Source organism: Camelus dromedarius, chromosome 16 (assembly GCF_036321535.1).
Source record: "Camelus dromedarius isolate mCamDro1 chromosome 16, mCamDro1.pat, whole genome shotgun sequence".
In the NCBI taxonomy this organism is placed as follows: Eukaryota; Metazoa; Chordata; class Mammalia; order Artiodactyla; family Camelidae; genus Camelus; species Camelus dromedarius.
Window position 1 is genome coordinate 44,734,496 of NC_087451.1, and position 20,520 is coordinate 44,755,015.

A 20,520-nucleotide genomic window follows, 5' to 3' on the forward strand; every position below is an offset into this window, starting at 1 on the left:
TGTGTGCAAGGACGCAACCTCACGCCATTTCTAAAGTGGATGGCGCCGTATACCAAGACACGTACCATACACCAACACACCTTCCCCATGGGCCTCTCCCATCTCCATGCCTCAGTTTCCACACTCATTACAAGGTACACAGGTGGCCACTCTCCCTTCCCCTCCATCGGGGCTGGCTGTAGCCCCAAAGAGACCATTGCCCTGTCGCCAGCAGTAAGTTGTTTGCTGCTTCTAACACCCTCCTGCCTGCAAGATACTCCCAGCTGCACAACCTCCACCATAAGGCGAAGAAAAACAAAGCTCCCCAACCCCCATGCCCACATCAGCACTGTTAGTAGCAAAAGCACGTTTTACGGATTATCTAAGCCAAAATTCCAACTATCTGGGCTCTTCATGTTAACACCCGCCTCCACTCAGGACAATAGTTTCCTGGGGTTTTGCTAGAGCCAGCCCCTTGCCTCGCACACACCCAATTCTCATCAGATGTACCAGGCTGAGCACTGAGGAAATCGATACCTGTTTCGTGCTTGGCTGAGCAAAGGGCACTATCAGAAAAGAAGTCATGGGAAACTGGTAACTCTGGGGGCTCGAGTTCCCGGTGCGCCTGAGGGATGCCACCCAATTCATCCCAACTCGGCGCCAGCAGCCCCTCAAAGACCCCAACCCGCCCTGCCCCAGAGGGAGATGGCGGGAGGAAGGCTGCTGGGAGTTTCATTTCAGACTAACCTGCAGGAAGGGGATGTTTGCAAATTGCATGTTCTTTTCCTTCCTCATCTTCTAGTTAATGATTACCTAAATAAATGTTTCAGTCCCGAGTGATTCTAACAGTCAGTCCCCGAGCTCCAACAGCCTAATTATACATAGACAACGCGGGGAACTGTGACACGGAGCAGCTCTCTTCCCCATAAACCATATGTCAAAGAACACAACTGCCCCGCCCCCTTTTGCCAGCTGGGGCTGATGAACGGGGTGCTGGGGCAAATACAGGCCCCACAAGGTCCGGGGTAGGGCCTGCCCATCCCTGGCCCCGCTGTCCTGGCTAGGGAAGCATTCGGTGGCAAATATATTCCTACCAACACAGAGCCCCTCAGCATCCACACCCAAACAGACTCCCAAAACACATGATGGGACAACAAAGGGCTCCCCAAACATTCACATTCACCCCACACACAATCATCACTCACTCATGCAAACACACACGCCAAGTCCTTGGGAGGTTTATGGGCCCACAAGGCAAGGACCATTCGCCAGCTGCACACGCCCTCCTGCTATAAACAGTTATCATCTGTTGCTGTTTGCAATTTGCCTGCACAGTGGTCCCCTCCCCAAGAGCAGGCAGACAACAAAGGAGGAGCAGAGTGAAGGAGGACAAAGTTACAGCCTGATTCTCAGAATCCAATTCCTTTTCCACTCAAAGAGGTCTGTGCATCCAGTGGACCTGTTGGAAACGGTCCTGGCGCCTGGCTTGGAAGGCTGGTACCACCTTCCAGACCTCCCTGAAGCTGTAGGCTGGGCAGGACAGAAAAAAGAAGAGGACCTTGTGATGTTGGGAACATGGGTTTCATTCTGACTGAGGACGCTATTATGCTGCCCTCCTTCCCCCACCCACCAAGGCCTGGTCTCCCTAAGGGGGTCTCCAGGGACCCCTGAGTGGTGAGGACAGCAGTGGGCGTGGTGTTGGGGCCCCAGCTCCTGGCAGCCTGATCCCCTGGGTCTACCCAGATGGCTTAGCAGGCAGCTGTGGGCTTGCCACCTCCCAGCCTACCGTCTGGTGTTGATGGAATAGGCCACAAGGGGGCCAGGTGAGCGATCTGGGAGGTCCAGACCCATAGCTGAGATCCGAGGCATCTCCCTGCCATGTGGACCGATGCGGCTGAGACAGGTGATTGCAAAGCAGATCTATCTCAAGGGAGCTCTGGCTTCTTCCAATCCCAGAAACTCTTCCAGGCCCCTTTCAGCTCCCCAAAGGGCAGGCGATATGCCTTGGTCCCAAGGCACAGCCCCGTTTACACTGAATTGGGAGTTCCTTTGGCCACATGGCTATCCAGAGGGAAGGGTGAACTGGAGCCCTGGGAGTGACCAGTCTGAAAGGGCCGGCAGGAGATGAAATCATGACTGCTTTTCCAGGCCTACAGGACAGGCCACGTCTACTGGAGAAGGAAGATGCATTCGTGATTTTGGTTAAACCTATGCAGCTCATGCTGGGCACTCACCCTCCTGACCATCCTCTCCTAAATCCTCCAGGCAGCCTAGATCTGTTCTGCCCTGGGAAACCGTGTGCTGCATTCTGAAGGGAGCCTGGTGTCTCCATGGGGCAGGGCAGTCATGGGGTCCTAGCTAGGAGGATAGCCTGGCCGTGCACATGGGAGACCCCACCTCCAGCTGGAGTGGATGGGATCAGTCTTCCTACACTTGGCCACTCCGGTCAGCTCTGAGGGATTCTGCACACCTTAAGCAACACAGTCTTTCAGCCTCCATCAGACAATCAATCTGGCCCCACAGCATCCCTGAAACTGCTCTTGTCAATGACACTAGTGACCTTCATGTTGCCAAATCCCAGAAGAACTTCTCATCTTCTTCCCTCAGAGTCACTTCCTCCTCCTTGCAGCCTCCTCTGCTCTGTGGAGATCCTCAAGGCTCAGCCAGGAACCCACCTCATCTCTGTCTCTGCTGTCCTCCCCAGCTACCCATCCATCCCCCTGGATTTAATTCCACCTCCATGCTGATACCCCCAAATGAATATCTCCAACCTTGGCCTCTCCTTGGACCTCCAATTAGCATCTCCAAATGCATACTTGATTTTTTTCCACTTTGCTGTCTCATGAGTCTCAAGCTCAGCGTGTCCAAAATAGAGACCTTCATCTTCCTACCTGAACCCATCTCTCTGCAGGCTTCTCCATCTCAGAAAACTAGGGCCAAAACCCACTCATTGCTCAAGTCCCATCTAGGGAAACTAGACGTCTAGATTCCTCCCTTTCCCTTGCCTTCCACATCCAGTCCACCAACACCTCCTGTTGTCTTGACTTCCTCAACATAACCCTAATCCATCCATTTTTCTCCACCTCCACTGCCAACACCCTCCCAGGTTCAAGCCCCCTTCACTTTTTGCCCAGACTAGAGCTACAGCCTCCAGTCTGGTCTCCCTCCTTCCACTTCCTCTGGTTTATCCCCCAATTCTCCACGTGGCAGCCGGATATGAATCCCATCACCCTGCTGAGTAGGATCCAACCCCTCCCCAAGACCCACAGGCCTGGATCGCTCTGCCTCTCTTCAGCCTCCCCTCGCTCACTCTGCTCCAGCCACACAGACCTTCAAAAGCACAGCGAGCTAGACAACAAAGACCTACTGTAGAGCACAGGGAACTAAATGCAATATCATGTAATAATCTATAATGGAAAAGAATCTGAAAAAGAATAGACAGATAGATGCATAACTGAATCACTCTGCTGTACACCTGAAACCAACACAGCATTGTCAATCAACTATACTTCAATAAATTGGAAAAAAAAAAAAAAAAGCACAGACTCCTGTTATTTCCTGCAGCCAGATATATCCCTATTCCTTCTCATCCTTCAGGGCTCAGCTTAAATGTTACCTCCCCCAGGCCTTCCTTGAGCCCCCATTCAAAGCCACTTCTCCCTTCTACAGACACCATATTCTCGAATAGCACCCTTGAAATGATGGCTCTGCCCAAACCCCATGTTTGTGTCTCTCTTCAGGGCACTGATCAGAAGCTGCTGTGGTCTGATGACTTTCTTATCTACGTCCATCTCCCTCACTGGACAGTAAGCTCCGTGAGGGCAGCAATCATGTCCGCCGGATTCCCCAGGCCCTAAAGCAGTCCGTAATCCATGGCAGGGGTTCAATAAACACTTGCCGAGTGAATGAAGAGATTTCCCTGGCACTTCCGTGCACGGTGTTCTTGTGCAGGAGAGCAAGCAATACAAACTCCTGCTGGAGGAGTTCAGGGAATGCTTCCTGGGGGAGGTAGCACCCAAACTGCCCCTCTGAGTGAGGAGATATGGAAAGGAGGGAGGCTGCAGGGTGAGGAGCGAGGAAGAAGTCCAAGTAACAGAAGAGGGGCAAGCACGAAGCACATACAGGGAAAGCAATCAATCTCACTGGCGGAAGACCACGCATCACTGTCAGATGATCCCTACCAGGAGACCCCCGCAGGGTCTCCCCTACCAAGTGTGGGGAAAGGCTCCCAAGTAGCCATTTGTGCACCTCCAGCCAAGAGGACACTGGCCTCCTTTCCCACCCCATACGGAGGGGAGTGGGTCCCACCACCACCCTGTGTCCCACAGCTGCTGAGACCCCTGCTCCCCCTCGGGAGGCAGGGGGGCTGCCTGGGAACAAGCCAAGTGACACTCAGCATCCCGAGGGTAGTTCTGGGGCTCAACCTAAGGAGCTTCCCGTTGGCGGGCCCAAGGGTGCTTTTGTGCGAATTAGAACAGGGCACCCCTCTGGGTAGACCAATTGGAAGAAAGCATCCTTCTCTCTGGTCAGACACAGTCCCTCACAGGACACCTGGCTGGCCAGCAGATTGCCGATTTCACTCATTCTCTGTGCTGGGTGCCCCAGGAGTACATGCCCTCCACAGGGGCCCAGCCCACCACAGCCATTCCCCTTGCAGTCCAAGGCAGAATCTGGACCAGCTGCCCTCAGAGTCCCAGGTCCTCAACACTCCCCCCAGCTGAAGAGGCCTGGCCAGTCCCAGGGTCTCCCAGGAGCCTTGCCCAGGTGACCAAGGTGACAGTCCTCTAGGGGCTGAGGCCGTAACTGGCCTACCCCCACCCCCTTCCCGGTCCCTCACAACAGCTGATGGCCAATTCCCAGAAGAGAATTAGAGATTATCGGTGGGCTGGAAGGCCCTGGCTGGGTGTTTACCCTCCCAGGGATATTGAATTTTAAATATGTGTGCCTGTTTACGCTCCCTGCCAGAGCCTCGCTGGCAGCCCTGTAGCCAGGCAACACTATCTGACCTGGGGGACCAGGAGGGGACTTTCCGTGCCAGGCAGGTCACCTGGGGAGGGTTATCTAAGCATGGCCGGTCTCAGCACAATGAAGTGCCTCCCTCCCACCCCTGCCCACCCTCACCCCCAGGTGACCCCATATGCATGACAGACCGTCCACTCTGACAGCAAGAAGCAGGGGGTGGCCCTGGGATGCAAGTGGTGACACTTAGAATGGGATCTGTTAGAAGCAGATCACCAGGATCTGGTGTCATTATCGACCTGGTGGCCAGCTCTGCTGTTTCCCTGCCGGCCAAACTGACAGCCAGCAAGCTGAAATTGCAGCAAGAAAGACTCAGGTTAGACGGGAGGAGGATGATCTCCATATGTGACCACGGGAGGCAGGAAACGGCACCTCCTTTGGATAACGCCAAATCAGGGCTGGAAGCTCACGGGTCATGTTTTTTTCCTCACTGAGGGATTATCTTTCCACCTGGATGGGGGAATCAGCAAGTTGCTGACTGAAGGTAACAAAATCAAAGTCACATCTCAGCTCTAGCCTGATGCCATGACGGTTGTGTGGCCTTCCTTTCTATGTGGAAAAGCTTAGGGACACATGACCTGCCTACCATTTCAAGTCTCATGGTCTGGGGAGGACATTTGGAATCACATAATCAGTCATGGGCTCACAAAACAATGCAATCAGGCAGGTGAAGGGTCAGTCACAGAACTGTAGAATCCCATAGAAGGAAGACCTACTCTGTGTTGGGCCTCTAGGGTTTCCACTAGGAGTTGGGTTAAAAGTCCCTCATTTTACAGATGAGGAACCCAGGTCTAACGTGGCCCCACCTCTCCTACTGAATCATGAAGGTGGCCTGAGCTTGTCTTAAGCTGAATAATGCCCACCTACAAAAGATGCTCTTGTCCTTAATCCTCAGAATCTGTAACTATATGAGGCTGAGGGCGGCAAAGGGGAATTAAGGTGCAGATGGAATTAAGGTCACTAATCAGCTGACCCTGAAATGAGACGAGATGCCTGGGTTATCCAGGTGGACCCAATATAATCAAAAGAGTCCTTCTAATAGAAGGAGGCAGAGGAGAGAGAATCAGAAAGATGTGAGCTTGGGAAGGGCCTAGCCCAATCAATGTTGCTGCCTTTAAAGACAAGGAACGGGGCCAGGAGCCAAGGAATGCAGGTGGCCTTCTAGAAGCTAGAAAAGGCAATGAAAAAATTCTCTGATTATCTTCCCAGTTCAACAAAAGGTCATCAGGCAGAAGCAGATGGAGATGTACAAGTCACAGTTCCTGCCTCCCTCCTCCCACAGCCCAGCTCTCCTGAATATGGAATAATCACCCCAAAGGGACCCTCCAATGTTGTCGGGAAACCCAACTGGACATCCACAGTGGGGTGAAGCAAGGGAGGCATAGGGGATCCAGTGGATTTTCAGAATCACCCTGATCCCCACAGCATCTCTGAGGTGAGATGCAATTCTGGCCCCCTGTGAGCCCCAGCCACCCACAAGGACCAGCCCTTGGGAAGGAAGAGTTCTAGAAACAGCAGCAGAGATCTGGCAAAAGTCCTAAATCCAGATGTCTTTAGGAGCCAGGGAGGACATGAAGCAAAATAGGAGCTGGAGAGAGCACAACCCTCCCAACAGTACTGAAATCAATTTTTTAATATGCTGGTCCAACAAAGCATGTCTTTGGGCACATTGGGCCCAGACCTACCAGCTAGTGACCCTCAAAGGAGCAAACCCAACCCATCCACCTCGCCTCACCCCTTCCTGCCTTCTCCCACCTTCCTTCTCTCCTCCCCTCTCCCCTCCTCTCCCCTCCCCACTTCCTATGTCCTCTCTCCCCAGTCCCTCCCCTTTTCCTCTCCTGCAGCAGATGACATCACCTAGCCACCCACCCCTCACTTCTGATTTCCCATTTAGAGCCAACCAGCCATCATATTAACATCTGACATTTCAGAAACTTCTCAGTCCTGCTGCCAAATCCAATCAGCTCAGCCATGTCACCTGCTAGCAAATCCAATTCACTCCCACAATGGGCTCGGCTTGATTTCCACGTGGAACTGAGCTGGGGTCCTTGGAAGGCTGGAGGTGCAGATCCGCTCAGCCTAGGCTGCTGTGAAGGGCACAGCTGTTCCCCTCAAAAGGAGTGTGTCAAGCCATCCAAGGGGCCGAGCACGCAGACCGCACCACCTCTCCTCCAAAATCACCTGGTTCTCCTATTTCAAAGCAGGGAGCCGAATGCTACGTATAAAGTTTAAATAATTTAGTAAAAAACAAAACAAAAAAATTAATGTCTCCACCCTCAAAGATTTGTTTGTTTGTATTTTTAAAAATCTTTTACCTCATCTTTAGAGGACTCCTAAAGGAGTTACTGTCTCTTACAGAGCAGGAACATTTATCTAAACTTCAGTGACTCCTGAGCTGCCTGGTTTTTTCTTCACTGGTTAAATGCAAATAAAATTGACTTTAACTCCTTTTGCTACAAATGAGCACAAACAGCGTGATCACATTGATTTATGCCTCTTTGTGTGTGTGTGATGCCGAGATGTCTGGACGCTTAGCAAATGGGAAGGATGAATATGTCTGGGTGGTGGCATTCTTATTATGGTTTCATTTTGTGTTTTACTTTCTTTATACTTGACAATGGCTTAAATTTTTTATAACAAGCATGTGTCATTTTATTTAAAATAGGGTGTGGGGTGGTTTTTTTTTTCCCTGCCGTTTACTTACAAAAATATCTTATAAAAATTCTACAATACTGGGCTTTTTTGTTCAATGCCACACTCTCAAGACTGGATCAGTGAAGAGCCATAAATCACCTATTATGAGTATGGATTATGCACCGGCCACTATGTTTTTATGAAGCATCTCCTCTGGGCCCCTTATGTACCAGGCCCTGTGACAGCAAGAATGGGAGAACACGCCCTGTCCCCGCAGGACACGGAGCTGGGGCTAAATTGGGCCAGTTCCCCTCAGCGCTGCCCCTGCAACGCTCACCCCATCTCACTCTCTCTCTCTCTCTCTCTCTCTCTCTCTCTCACACACACACACACCCACACACACCTGCAGTCACACCTGAACGACATCCAACTACACAAGGATGAGCAGGTGTTGGCCTCACCAAGCTCCCATCAGGAGCTCCTGAGAGAGGGAAGTGCACACTGTATGGGTTAAGCGGTAGCCCCCACCACCCAGAAGATACGTCCACGCCCAAGACTCTTATCAGTGTGACCTTATTTGGATAAAGGGACTTTTCAGGTGTAATTAAGTTAAAGATCTCGAGATGAGATCCAGGTGAATCCAGGTGGGCCCTACATCCTTATAAGAGAACCTCAGACCCAGAGAGGAGAGACGGCCGTGTGAAGAGGAGGCAGAGATGGAAGCATGCAGCCCCAAACCAAAGGAATGCCAGGAGCCACCAGCAGCGGGAAGGAGCAAGCAAGGATCCTCTGCCTCTGGTGCCTCTGGATGGGGCATGGCTCTGCCAACACGCTGGTCTCAGACTTCAGCCTCCAGAAGGGTGAGAGAATAGATTTCTGTTGTCTCAAGCCATCAAGCTTGTGGTACTTTGTTACAGCACTCCTAGGAAATGAATGCACAGCCTAAGGCCCGAAACTCCATCTCCACATTCAGCCCAGAGCAGGGGCCCAGGGGTAAAAAGCCAGCAGGAGACGGACACACAGGAGGTACCTACTGGGGGGCTCAGAAGTGCGGGGGTGACTCCCTCCAGGAACAAACACAGAACCCACTGTCTACTGTCCCCTAAAGCACCAAACGCACTGGGCTTGAGTGTCAGGTCAATGATGACCCCCAGGCGTGCACAGGGGTGGTAGGGGAAGGCAGGACACAGAATCTGGCATGACCCCGCTCCTGAGCTGGCTCAGTGCAGAAGAGTCTAGGCAGCTGGAAGAGAAGAGTGGGATAATCAATGCGACCACCCCATGAGCATTTAGCTCACTGTCCCCGATAACAGCCACAAGGAGCCTTTACCCACCCGTGTGGCACCTGTGTGGTGGCTGGTGCTTTCTGAAGCCCTTGCCCACAGGTTTCCTCCTGTGATTCTCTCAGGATCCCTATGGTGTGAGCTCAATTCTACAAATGAAGGAACTGAGCTTCCTAGTAGTTGACGAACTGCACAATGTCACACAATTGGTTACTAAATCCCAGGACCAGGACTGGGGCTCTGTGCCCCAGACCCATCACAGGCCATTAGGGAAGGCAGGACCCAAAACAAGCAGGGATGTCGTAGAACCAGGGGCTAAGTTACGCGGTAGGACTTCAAAGGCAGGCGGCATGACAAGGGCTAGAGCAGCCCCATCAGAGCACTAGGTTGGTGTTGTCTAGAAATATAGACTCATTTTAATACTAGCCACAGGCAAGAGGAATTAGGAAGGAACCTTCTGGTGGGGATAAACATGATAAAATGCATTCCAAGGCCAGCCCTGGGACTCTCCATACCCTTGAATTATCCAGGTCTCCACTCAGTCCAATCCCAAAATCCTTCATGAGGACGCTGGCCTTGCAGGTTCGCTGTGGGAACCACCTGGCCTGTGGACCATGACTGGCTCAGGGCAGCCTGACTCCAAGCGTTGGGAGAACGATCTGGAGGGACGCTCCCTCCCTAGAGACCCCTCCCCCAGATCCATCTGAATTTGCTGGGAAGGATCTTTGGTTTGGCCTTTTTCCAATACCCTTGCTGTCAACCACATTTATTAGGCAGGGTTTTGGGTCTGATACACTGGAATCAGGTGGGGCCAGTCACAGAAAATGCAATTTCAATTTTCGTTCATTGGGCATGGAGAGGCACCTCAGCCGCGGGTACCAGGCAGCGCGGGAAATCAGGGAGTCCTGAGGAGGAATTACATTAACAACTGAAAAATCGGTGTACTTCCTTCCAGACTCACCCTCTGAGCATGGCTCTTCTCTGGAGAGGTAATAATGACTAATATTTCTGCAGCACATGCCACTTGCCTCTGTTCTAAATGATAAACATACATCATCTCAATTAATCCCCATTACAACCACACACCGCAGGGACTCTCATATTCCTATTCTGCAAATGAGGGAACTGAGGCCCAGAGACAGCACACAGCTAGGAAGTGGCAAAGCCTAACACAAAGCAGACTGGCTCCAGAAACCACTGTCTTAATTATTGCTCAATATGGTGTCACCTTTTTGAGAAGGACTCAAAGGATCTGGGTCCAGGTCAAAGGAACTGATTAGCCTCCATGGTCCAGGAGACCATATGGCCTGTCAGAGGGAAAGGGAGATGGACTGGAGGATCAAAAGAAAAGGGAGGTGGGTTCCCAGAGAGACTATTCTGGAAGCCCAACTGGCTTGTTCCCCCAAAACAAAGGAGAAGGAATGAGGCCCAGGTGGCCCAGATGCCTAATCCAAGGCCTGTGGCTTGGGTTCCATTAGCAATTTCTAGGAAGCAGGGTCTCCCTCTGGGGCCTTCAGCCCTGAAGTCTCCATGGGAGCAATGAAGGGACTCACATGCTGGTGGCTCCCAGTTCCCTAGAGAGAAGCCCTGACTGTATGTTTCTCAACAGCTAGAACCATGTCACCATCACCATCATCACCATCACCATCACCATCATCATCACCATCATCATCATCACCATCATCACCATCATCATACTTATTATCACAACCACTTATTGAGTCCCTCCTGTGTGTTAGCTGCTTCCTGGTTTATCTCATTATTCCTCACACTCACTCCTCCAGGTGCCCATTGTCCCTATTCTACAGGGGAAGAAACCGGAGATCAGGAAAATCAAGTAACAAGCTCATGTGATTCACCCAAAGCAGCCTGGAGTATGGTTAAGACTGCACAGGCTTCAGAGCCACACAGACAGACCTGAGTCCAAATCCTGGCCCTGCCCTCACCAGCTTTGGGACCTCAAGCAAACAACTTAACCTCTTCTGACAATTTCAATCAGAGATGCCAGAAGCAATTCACCTCAAATGTCAGCTCCAAATGATTGGTGGTGGCTGCCTGCAGGGCTCTGTTGGAGAGGATTCTGAGACCACATCTAAACTCCTGGGCCAGGGTGCCGTGATGAGTTACTAACATCTGCCATAAGAAGGGGCCGAAGGCTGGAGTGATGGCACAAGTGTCACGATGATCTAGAGAAACACCACGGCATGTGGAGACGGCCATACACATGCACGGTGCATGAACACAGCCAGCAGATTTTTTGACTAACGTACCAAAGCAACTGAAAGTCTTTTCAATGTCTGGATATCCAGACACTGGGGAATAAATGGACCTAGATACCTATGTGATCAGGCCACACAAGATGCCTAGTCTCTTGCTCTCTGTACATCCTCCTGCTCGACCAGTCCCTGCCTCACCTACACCCTACTCACCTGAGTGACTTTCCCTCTTAATCACAGAGCCTAATCAGTAAATGTCTACATATTTGCCCCCCGACCCAGCTAGTGATTGTTCTAATCTTTAGATCGGAACACTTCCACCATGATAGCTTATCAAAGGGGCAAAGGAGCAGTGAGAGACATACTCTTCTGATGGTTTCCTTGGTAACCAGTGAGCCAACCTGATGTCAAGTCGATTCCCCCATAACTGGCAACCTCCCTTGCCCCCTGGTAGCGAAGCCTGCTACCACGTCCTGCCCGCCGTCTGCCGCACATGGCAGGGTGTCTCTCCAGGACCTTGCTTCAGACATGTAAGATCCCCCATCCATTAAACCAGCGATGTTTATGTCACTGACGCCAGGCTCCTTCCTCCATCTCAAGGCTGGGCAACTACAAGGCTTGCAGACCTGTGGGGAGCAGCCCAGCAATGCCTATACCGTGCCACACAATTAAATTGAGGTGGGGAGGGTGTAGCTCAGTGGTAGAGTGCACGCTTAGCATGCACGAGATCCTGGATTCAATCCCCAGTATCTCCATTAAAATAAATAAATAAATAAACCTAACCCCACCCCAAAAAATAAATAAAAATTGAGATGGATCTTAGATTTATAGCTCAAACCAGAAAGCTCCTAGAAGAAAATCTTTGTGATATGGAGTGAGCAAAGAATTCTTAAGACACAGAAAGCTAGAGACACAAAGTGGGGGAAAAAAATCCATAAATTGGACATCATCAAAATTAAAACTTCTGCTTGTCAAAGACGTTGTTAACACAGGGCATTATAATGAAAAAGAATATGAAGAGGAATATGTATGTGTAAAACTGAATCACTATGCTGTACACCAGAAATGAACACAACATTGTAAATCAACTACAATTAAAAAAAAGGGGGGGGGAGGATATAGCTCAAGTGGTAGAGTGAATGCTTGGCGTGCAAGGGATCCTGGTTCTATCCCTAGTACCTCCTCTAAAAATAAATGAATAAATAAATCTAATTACCTCCCCCCTGACAAAAAAAAATTTTTTTAAATGATGTTGTTAAGACAAAGAATGAACTTGTACCTGGAATATGTAAAGAATGCTGACAGGAAGACAAACGACCCAATTTTAAAGAGGGAGAAGGGATAAAAGGTTAAGAATGGTCCACGAGCATATGAAAAAGTGTTCCACGTCATTAGTCATCAGACAAAATGCAAATTAAAATCACAATGAACTACCCTGCCCTACACGCCCACTCAACTGGCTAAAATTAAATAGACTGACAATGGCAAATGATGGTAAGGATGTGAGGAAGTCAGAGCTCTCATAACATTGCCGACAGGGACGTAAAATGGTACAAGCATCTGGCCAGAAGCTTGGTGGTTTCATATAAAGTTAAACATTCACCTCCCCTTTGACCCAGCCATTTCCCTCTAAGTATTTACCTATGAGAAGTGAAAACACATGTCCAAAACAAAACAAAACTTAACATCAGCATATTCAGGGCATTTGGCTATTCGTTATAGCCAAAAATTGGAAACAACCCAAATGTCCCTCAACAGGAGAATAAACAAATTGTGCTAAATTCATACAACAGTGACAAAAAGGAACAAAGTACTGATACACCCAACTGCGTGGATGAATCTCACAGATGTTACGCTGAGCTGGACACAACGTGATTCCTTTTTGGGCTTTTTTAAAAAATTGAAATATAGTTGATTTACAATGTTGCATTAGTTTCTAAAAAAAGAATATGAAAAAGAATATATATACACGTATAACCGTATCACTATGCTGTACACCCAAAACTAACACAACATTGTAAATCAACTATACTTCAACTTGAAAAAAAAAGATAAACAAGTTCCCAAGGTATAGCACAGGGAACTGTATTCAATAGCTTGTAATAACCTATGTGATTCCTTTTACACTAACAGGCAAAACTAATTTACAACGAAAAAAAAAACATCAGAACACTGGTCGCTTTCTGAGGGGGCGGTTTGGATTGACGAGGAAGAGACATAATGGAACATTCTCGGGGGGACAGAAAGGTCCTATAGCTGAATCAGAGTCTGGGGCCCATGGGTGTATCCATTAATCAAAGTTTATAGTTAAGATTTATGCATTTCAATGTATGTACATTTTTTAAAATCTGCTACACCTAAGGTAAGGGCTAGCTGGCCTTAAAACAATGAATAAAATCAGGGGTAATATATATACGTGCACACACGAGGGGGTTGGTTCATGCAGGTGGTGCACACACAGACATCTCTGGGGCCTCTAAGCCTCCAAGGTGCCCCCAGACAGATGCAGACCCAGGTAAGCCCCTTCCTGTCTGCACTGTCCTTGGGCTCCCCTGGCCCCTGGCCGGTATGAAATCAGAGGGCTCCTGGGAAGCAGTTTTCAAAGAGACGGCATCCGGACCAGCGGTGTAAATAGGGTCTGTGTGGAGCCCAGAGACAGCTCTCCCAGGGGTGCCAACAAGAAAGCCAGCAGAACCTCCTGCAATGGTGGTGATGCGGGAATAAATATTTGTCCTAACTCTCCTGCCCCCGCCAAGGCTTTCTTAAAGAAGGGAAATCAAACCGCCCTGCTGGGTCCTCAGGCCCTTCCCGCCCCTGCCCATCCTTCCCACAGGTGCCTCCTCAACTCGACCATACAGACTCGGTAGATCTGACAGGAGGATGACCCCCCCTTCACTCAACCCTGACAAAGGAGGGTGGTCTCTCTTCTCAGCGAGGACAGAAGACAGCGGATAGGGATTAGGGATATAAGTAAGAGATAGCATCAGGCCTGGGGATGGAAAGGAAACCCCAGCCCCGCTCCCCCAGACCCAGGAGAGAGTGGCTGGGAGGGCAGGAGGCAGAGACCAGGCACAGTTCTGCCCCCCCCCCCAGAAAAAGAAAAAGAAAATGAAAAAGGTGCAGAGAAGGCTCCTGTGACCTCCACTTCTTCCCTAGCACCTGGGGACTTTCACACTTGCTGCCCCCCTGCTGAGGGTTTTGGGGATATCAGTGAGTGATGGAGAGCAAAGGCCCGGGGGTGGGGGGGGGCAAGGCAGGAATAAGACTTTCTGCTCACACCCCAGGCCTCCTCGTCTTCTTCGGGAAAGGAGGAGGTCTGGGGGGGGAAGCAGGGACTGCCCTCAGACCTGCACAAAGAGGGATGGAGAAGGCTGAGAAATTGTCACCTCCCAGCAGCCCGGGCCGTCTGGTGAGGCTCCAGAAGTGAGTGTGACAATTCGGGTCAAGGTCACATCCAGTCCCAGCACCATCACCTTCAGATGAAGTTCCCATGCACTTACTGTGCACTGGCAAAGAATCAGGAGAGTCAGCCCCAACCCCCTCAAGCCCGATAGGCTGCTGTATGCTCAGTCCCGGGGGGTCACCCAACCCTCGTGCCTGCCATTAGGGTCCCTTCCAACTCCCCACCACCGCCGCCTCCCCACGAAGCCGTCCTCACAGTTCTCCCCCACTGAGAAGCCACATGACACACTGCAGCTTGTCACATGCTGAGCCATATGGTTTCTTCTGCTCAGTTAAGGCCCCCTGAAGACAGCAAGGTCTTTGAGGGATGAGGACTGCAGCTTCGGTTTGACCCCACAGGGCCTAGTGCGATGCTGGGCACGTACACCCGCCCTCCCTGGTCCTGTTGATCCATTTGGGCATAAAAACCAGATCATTAAAAATGAGGGCCTGGAAACCATCCACTGTATTCCCCAGCAGACAGCCCCAAACCCCTCTCCCAGCCCATCCTGTGCCGTCCACAGTTTGAATTCTGGCTGGGAACTGGGCTCTCGTTCTGCCCATCTGCTCCGCATCTCCTTGGTGGCTTTTTCTCAATTTCATATAAGCAAGAAAAAAATCCTCTTGAAAATCACAAAGAGGTGGGGGAGGGGCGTAAAAGCCCAGTGGCAGCAGGCTCATTGGTGGGAGGCAGGGACCTGGGGGGGAGCTTCTCGGGCTGGAGGCCAGCTTCTGCCCCAGCATCCCTGGTGTGTGGGATGGGATGAGAGCATTTCATCAAAGATGGTTCGGGTCTTAGAAATGAACTTACTCTATGACTACAGGATGGACACAGTTATCTTCATTGGGACCTTGGGTGAGTCATTTCCCACCTCCTGACCTCCAGCTTACCTGGAAAGGAAATGATCATCCATCCTCAACATTTTATGACTCCCAAGCTAATCAATACCAAAAGGGTTCCCTGCCACCCCTGCCCCAAGCCTGCACTGCCAAGGGAACCGGATGAGACTCTCCTCCACTGCCCAGATGCTAGGAGGGTGGAGGGCTGATAGAACTCCAGGGCCAGTGACCCTGGAGAGAGTCCAGCCTCCACCCCTGGCTTCTCAGACTTCCATGTGCAGTAATAACCTGGGAAGGTCCGGAGGTGTCAGCAAAGCAGAGAGGACCTGCTTCACATCCTGGAGAGGACATCACACCTGAGAGCCCAGGTCCACACAGGTGATCCCAGGTGAGACTGATGGGGAAGGAGGAGGCTTCAGTCAACATCTTGAAGAACACATGTATTCAGGCTTAATTTAGAAAAGTATTACCCGGGGAAAGAGGGTCTGCTGGGACAGAAGATTCAAGCAAACCAGAGGAGTGGAAGATAAGTGCTCGCTCCTCCAACTTGGATTCCAGTATAGTCCAGACACCATATGGGGACTGGGGTCCCACAGAACAGGGTTCTGTATTTCTAAGGAGCTTCCAAGTGAGGCACGTGCGGCTGGTCTCTTGGCCTCACTTTGAGTAACAAGCATCTAGAAAGGAACCCTAACTGAATTTTTGCTTCACTAAGTCCTACTCTACTCTCAGGGCTCAGCTTAAGAATCACCTCTTCAAAGCCCTCAGGGTTAGGTTATCTCCCACTCCACACGTCTTATTTTGTCCCTGAGCTACACTGTGCTTCTCCTTCAGAACATCACACCTAACTGTCCATCCCTCATTTATGAAATTGTCTTTTCAACTTTTGGCTCCTTAGCTGGACAATAAACTCCAAGAGAACAGGAATCATACTGCCTTGTTACTGCCTTGTCACATAGTCAGCACCTGTAGTAGAAAGCTGTTGATCTTGCCTGCTCTGCATCCGTTCCCTCTTCTTCTCATTGTAGCCCCTCCCATTTTCCTTTAAGGAGCCTCCCCGCCCCCCATTCTCAGTTCTTACAGTTTAGATGGTGGGCAGGAGAGCCTTCCATCTCCTTCTGGTTGCAATGATTGGTTCAGAGAGAGCCATGTGACCTAAGCCAGGCCAATGAGCTTCCTCCCTGGGACTTTTGGTAGAAATCCTGGGAAAAAAAGAAACTCTTCTTTCCACTGGAGGTACTTAGAAAGTAAGAGCTGCTGTCACCATCTGCCATCACAGAGCCAGAGCTTGACAAAGAATGAAACGCAGGAGAGAGATGGCAAGAGACGAAGTTCTAATGCAGCCATGCCCAGAGTCTACACTTGCCCAAAGGCAATACATTTCCTTTTGTGCTTAAGCCAAAGTGAGCTATGTTTCTGTCACTTGCCACCAAGGGTCTTGACTAAAACAACATTCAAATAAATATTGGGTATTGGATAAACTAGTGAATGTTACCCAAAAAAGAAGCAGACTAACAGATATAGAGGACTAAATAGTGGTTACAAGTGGGGTCAGGGGAGGGGAAATACAGGGGTAGGGAATTAAGAGGTACAAATGATTATGTATAAAATAAGCTATACGGATATATTGTACAGCACAGGGAACACAGTCAATATTTTATAATAACTATAAATGGAGTATAACCTTTAAAACTGTGAATCACTATATTGTTCACCTGTAACTTACATAATATTGTACATCAACTATACTTCAACTTTAAAAGTTGAGTGTTGAATAAATTAAATGAGCATGTACATAAAACCTGCCAGGAGAACTCAGTGACCCTTCCTTGGAGACTTTCAGAATCCTCCCTGCAAACTCCTGCCACCCATGAGAACAGAGACAAGCACCCCACACGCAGCTCTGCAGACCCAGGGGCTGAACCCCAGAATACTTCAGCAGCGCCCTATGCAGACCCCAGCTCTGGCTCCGATGACAGCACTGCGACTCAGGTGATGACAGCGGTCTGGCTTTCAATGTGCCTGGGTACCCCACCCACTCCCGAATTCCTCATCCATCCAGGACAGGCTCTGGCTGCCGTCCCGTGATTATCCCTCAGTGCATACCGCACAGCCCTGTGCGTGGTGGGCACTTGATACAGGATGATGATGGGAAGACGCTTTTTGTCGACTTCCTTTGAGGGTATCCTTTTGCAACAGATTAGGTCAGGGAAGAGGGGGTGCAACAGGGACTAGCAGGAAAGAGATGCCTAATTATTTCCCTGTGAGTCACCTCGTAGCAGAGCTCCAGGACAGAGATGGCACCTGGCCTAGATGTCCCCTCAGATGACTCAGGAGGCAGGTGACTTCTTCAGAGCTAGTCCTCACCTGGCAAAGTGTGAGGGAAGGAGGGAGGGAGGTTCACTGCTGCCTAGGCAGGAATCCTGGCTGAGCCAAAGTCCTCCCCGAGGGCCAGCCCAGGCCCACGAGGCCTCCCCACCAGGGAGACTGAAAGGTGAAGGGGGAGCACTCAGCGGGGGAAGGTGGGGGGAGGATGCAGCGCCCTCAGGGCCCTGGGATGTAGTCTATGTGAATTAAGTGCTAATAGGAAAAGAAGTACTGGCCCCCCAGAAGCTCCAAGGCACCTCTCTCATGGGGACCGAGGTGACAGGGCCAGCTCAGGAGGGCCAGTCAGAGGCAGTCAGACCAGCATGCAAGTGCCATTCAAGTCCCCAGAGCGTCCCAGCCCACAGGACCCCTCCTTCCCCACCCCCCGTCCCCAGGCAGCCTTTCTGGGCAGTGGCCCCTTAAGGCACCAGGCCGCGTTCTAAGTCTCCCCCACTCACTCCGGCCTGGGCCCCTCATTCCGGAACCCACAGCTCCACAAGGCCTCTCGCTAATCACCAAGCATCCTGCCCACCCCATTCAGCCCCTATCTATTTCCTTGCTGCCCCTTGACACCCCTGAGTCTTACAGTCACACTTTCCCCCCACACTGCTAATCTCAAGTGGACGCTGCCTCCAGAGGTGTGGGGACACTCCATGGCCTTCACGGGGACAGAAGCAGCTGGGCCTCGGGCCAGAGTGACGGCACTTTCCTCACCCACTTCCCCTCCCCACTCACCAACCCGAAGCCTCTTACCTTCATGGTGGGAGGGGCGGTGAGAGGAGGCGACAGTGGCCGGTCTGGGAGGGTCACATCCGAGCTGTTGGCCAGCTCCTGCTTCCTGTGAGGAGGCCACAGAACACAGAAGAGGTGAGTGGGGGCCCGCCTGCGCCTTCCCCTCTCTCCTCCAATACCAGCTGGGCCCGGGGACAGAGGCTAACACACACTGCAGAGAACAGGGCCAGTGCATTTCTTTGCTGGGATGCGCTAAAATCTAAGGCAGGGCTGCTCCCAGTGTGGTCCCAGCATCAGCAGCATCGGCTTCACCTGGGAGCTTGTTAGAAATGCACATTCTCAGGTGATGGGGCCCTGGAATCTGTGTTTTAACCATCTCTCTGGTGATTGTGATGCACGCTGAAGTCTGAGATCCATGGGTCTAAAGAGACATGAGATACAGGACTGGGTGGGAGAAAAAGGGGAGAGGGGTGAACGTTTCCGATGCGTCCTCCCTGAGACCCCTTTGTCCCTAAACACACACACACACACACACACACACACACACACACACACACACACACGCCCTGGCCAGACAGCTGACTTTGGGAGGACAGGGCTGCCTGCTGTGTGAGCTGCAGGTAAAACTTATTTTAGTCCATGTGGGCTAGGGCCGTGGAGAGGCAGCTAAACAGAGTTGTCACCATGACAACATGACTGCGACAAGTCCACCGCTCTCACACACTCCCCACTTTCCATCTGGCCCTTGCTGGTGACCATGGAGTGCTGGTTTACAGTCCGATCACCAGGAAGAATGTTTGCAGTGGATAAGCCTTTGGAGTGATGGTTATGCAACACAGCCAGCCGGGCAGAACCTGGGGGAGTCCCCGGATGAGGGACTCTGGTGTCCTGGATGTGCCCTGCCTATATGCTGGGACAGGAGGGAGAGACGAGGATAACAGTATTAAGAGCCTAAGAAAACTGGGCTGATCCACAAAGCCCCAAATTTTGCAAATGTTTCCTTCTCCAGAATCCCACCCTGAAGCAGCCAAGAGAGTCAGCCCCCTACCTGATCCTACTTAAATAACCAAAGGACCCCCACTGTCGCCTGGAGAGAATGCTTCCGTACTTCATTCCAGCCCACATCCTGCCAACGGGAGTGACAGCTCCAAACCCAACCCCTTTTCATGAGAGAAAGAGACCAGCCCTTCATCTTTCCAGAGGAAACCCCGGCCTAGGGGGCCCAGACACCACCCCAGCCTGGCTCCCCTCCACCCAGGCAGGCCCAGGCTAAGAGAAACCAGGCTAGGCTTCACAGGGCTGTCTACCCTGGCACAACCCCCGCCTGCCCCTGCAGCCCGTCCTCCAGGTGGGGAGGCCGAACAAACATCTGGCTTGGCAGATGAGCTACGTGACCCCATTAACTTCAACCCTGCCAATTCCCCTTCCCGCTCCTCCACCTGCCTTCCTCCTCCTCTCTTCCTAGGCCTTGGTCTCACTGATGACTGGAGAGTAGGGTTCATAGGGTTCCCTCCCTCCCGATCCAGACTTGTAATTAGTGCAAGAACCAAAGGGCCACAGCTCAACCCCGTGCCTGTGCACACTCACACGCTCACTCACAAAGGAAAGGATGCAGCTCCTCTACCTCTCAGCCAAAGCCATCAGCCTCCCCTCCTGGTTATGGCCTTGGACGTTACCATTGTGGGGTCCAGCCAGGCTGCTCTGGCCCTCACCTGCCTGTGGACCCCACAGAGCTGGGTCCGGGACAAGCTTGCCCCTCTGACCATGCTGGCCTCTCCAAGCAATCACTGCTCCTCCTCAATGGGCCTGCACCCCTGAGAGCCACGGTGGGGGAAAGGGAAGGCAGGAAGGATGCTCAGGGATGGGGAGCATTGCCCTCAGGTCCTCCAAGGTGAGAAGGGACAGGGCAGCTCCCCACTGGGACTGGGAGCGTGGAAAGGAAAACCATGTGGGGAGAGCGAAGGAGTCAAGCCCATCCCCACCCCGTCCCCCCAGAGACTACTGGACTA

At 51.4% G+C, this 20,520-nt stretch overlaps 1 protein-coding gene across 6 annotated transcripts in view; it reads right to left on the bottom strand.

The window, feature by feature from the left end:
* RAP1GAP2 (RAP1 GTPase activating protein 2) overlaps positions 1-20,520 on the bottom strand; it is a 176,889-nt gene that overhangs the window by 63,137 nt on the left and 93,232 nt on the right. For 4 of the 6 annotated variants that reach the window (XM_010986413.3, XM_010986412.3, XM_031468559.2 and 1 more), the window contains one exon: positions 18,533-18,617. In XM_010986413.3, the coding sequence (XP_010984715.2) occupies positions 18,533-18,617 (85 nt within the window). Of the gene's footprint in view, positions 1-15,383; positions 15,551-18,532; positions 18,618-20,520 lie in introns of those variants that run through there. The other 2 variants (XM_010986416.3, XM_031468563.2) reach the window with 2 other exon arrangements.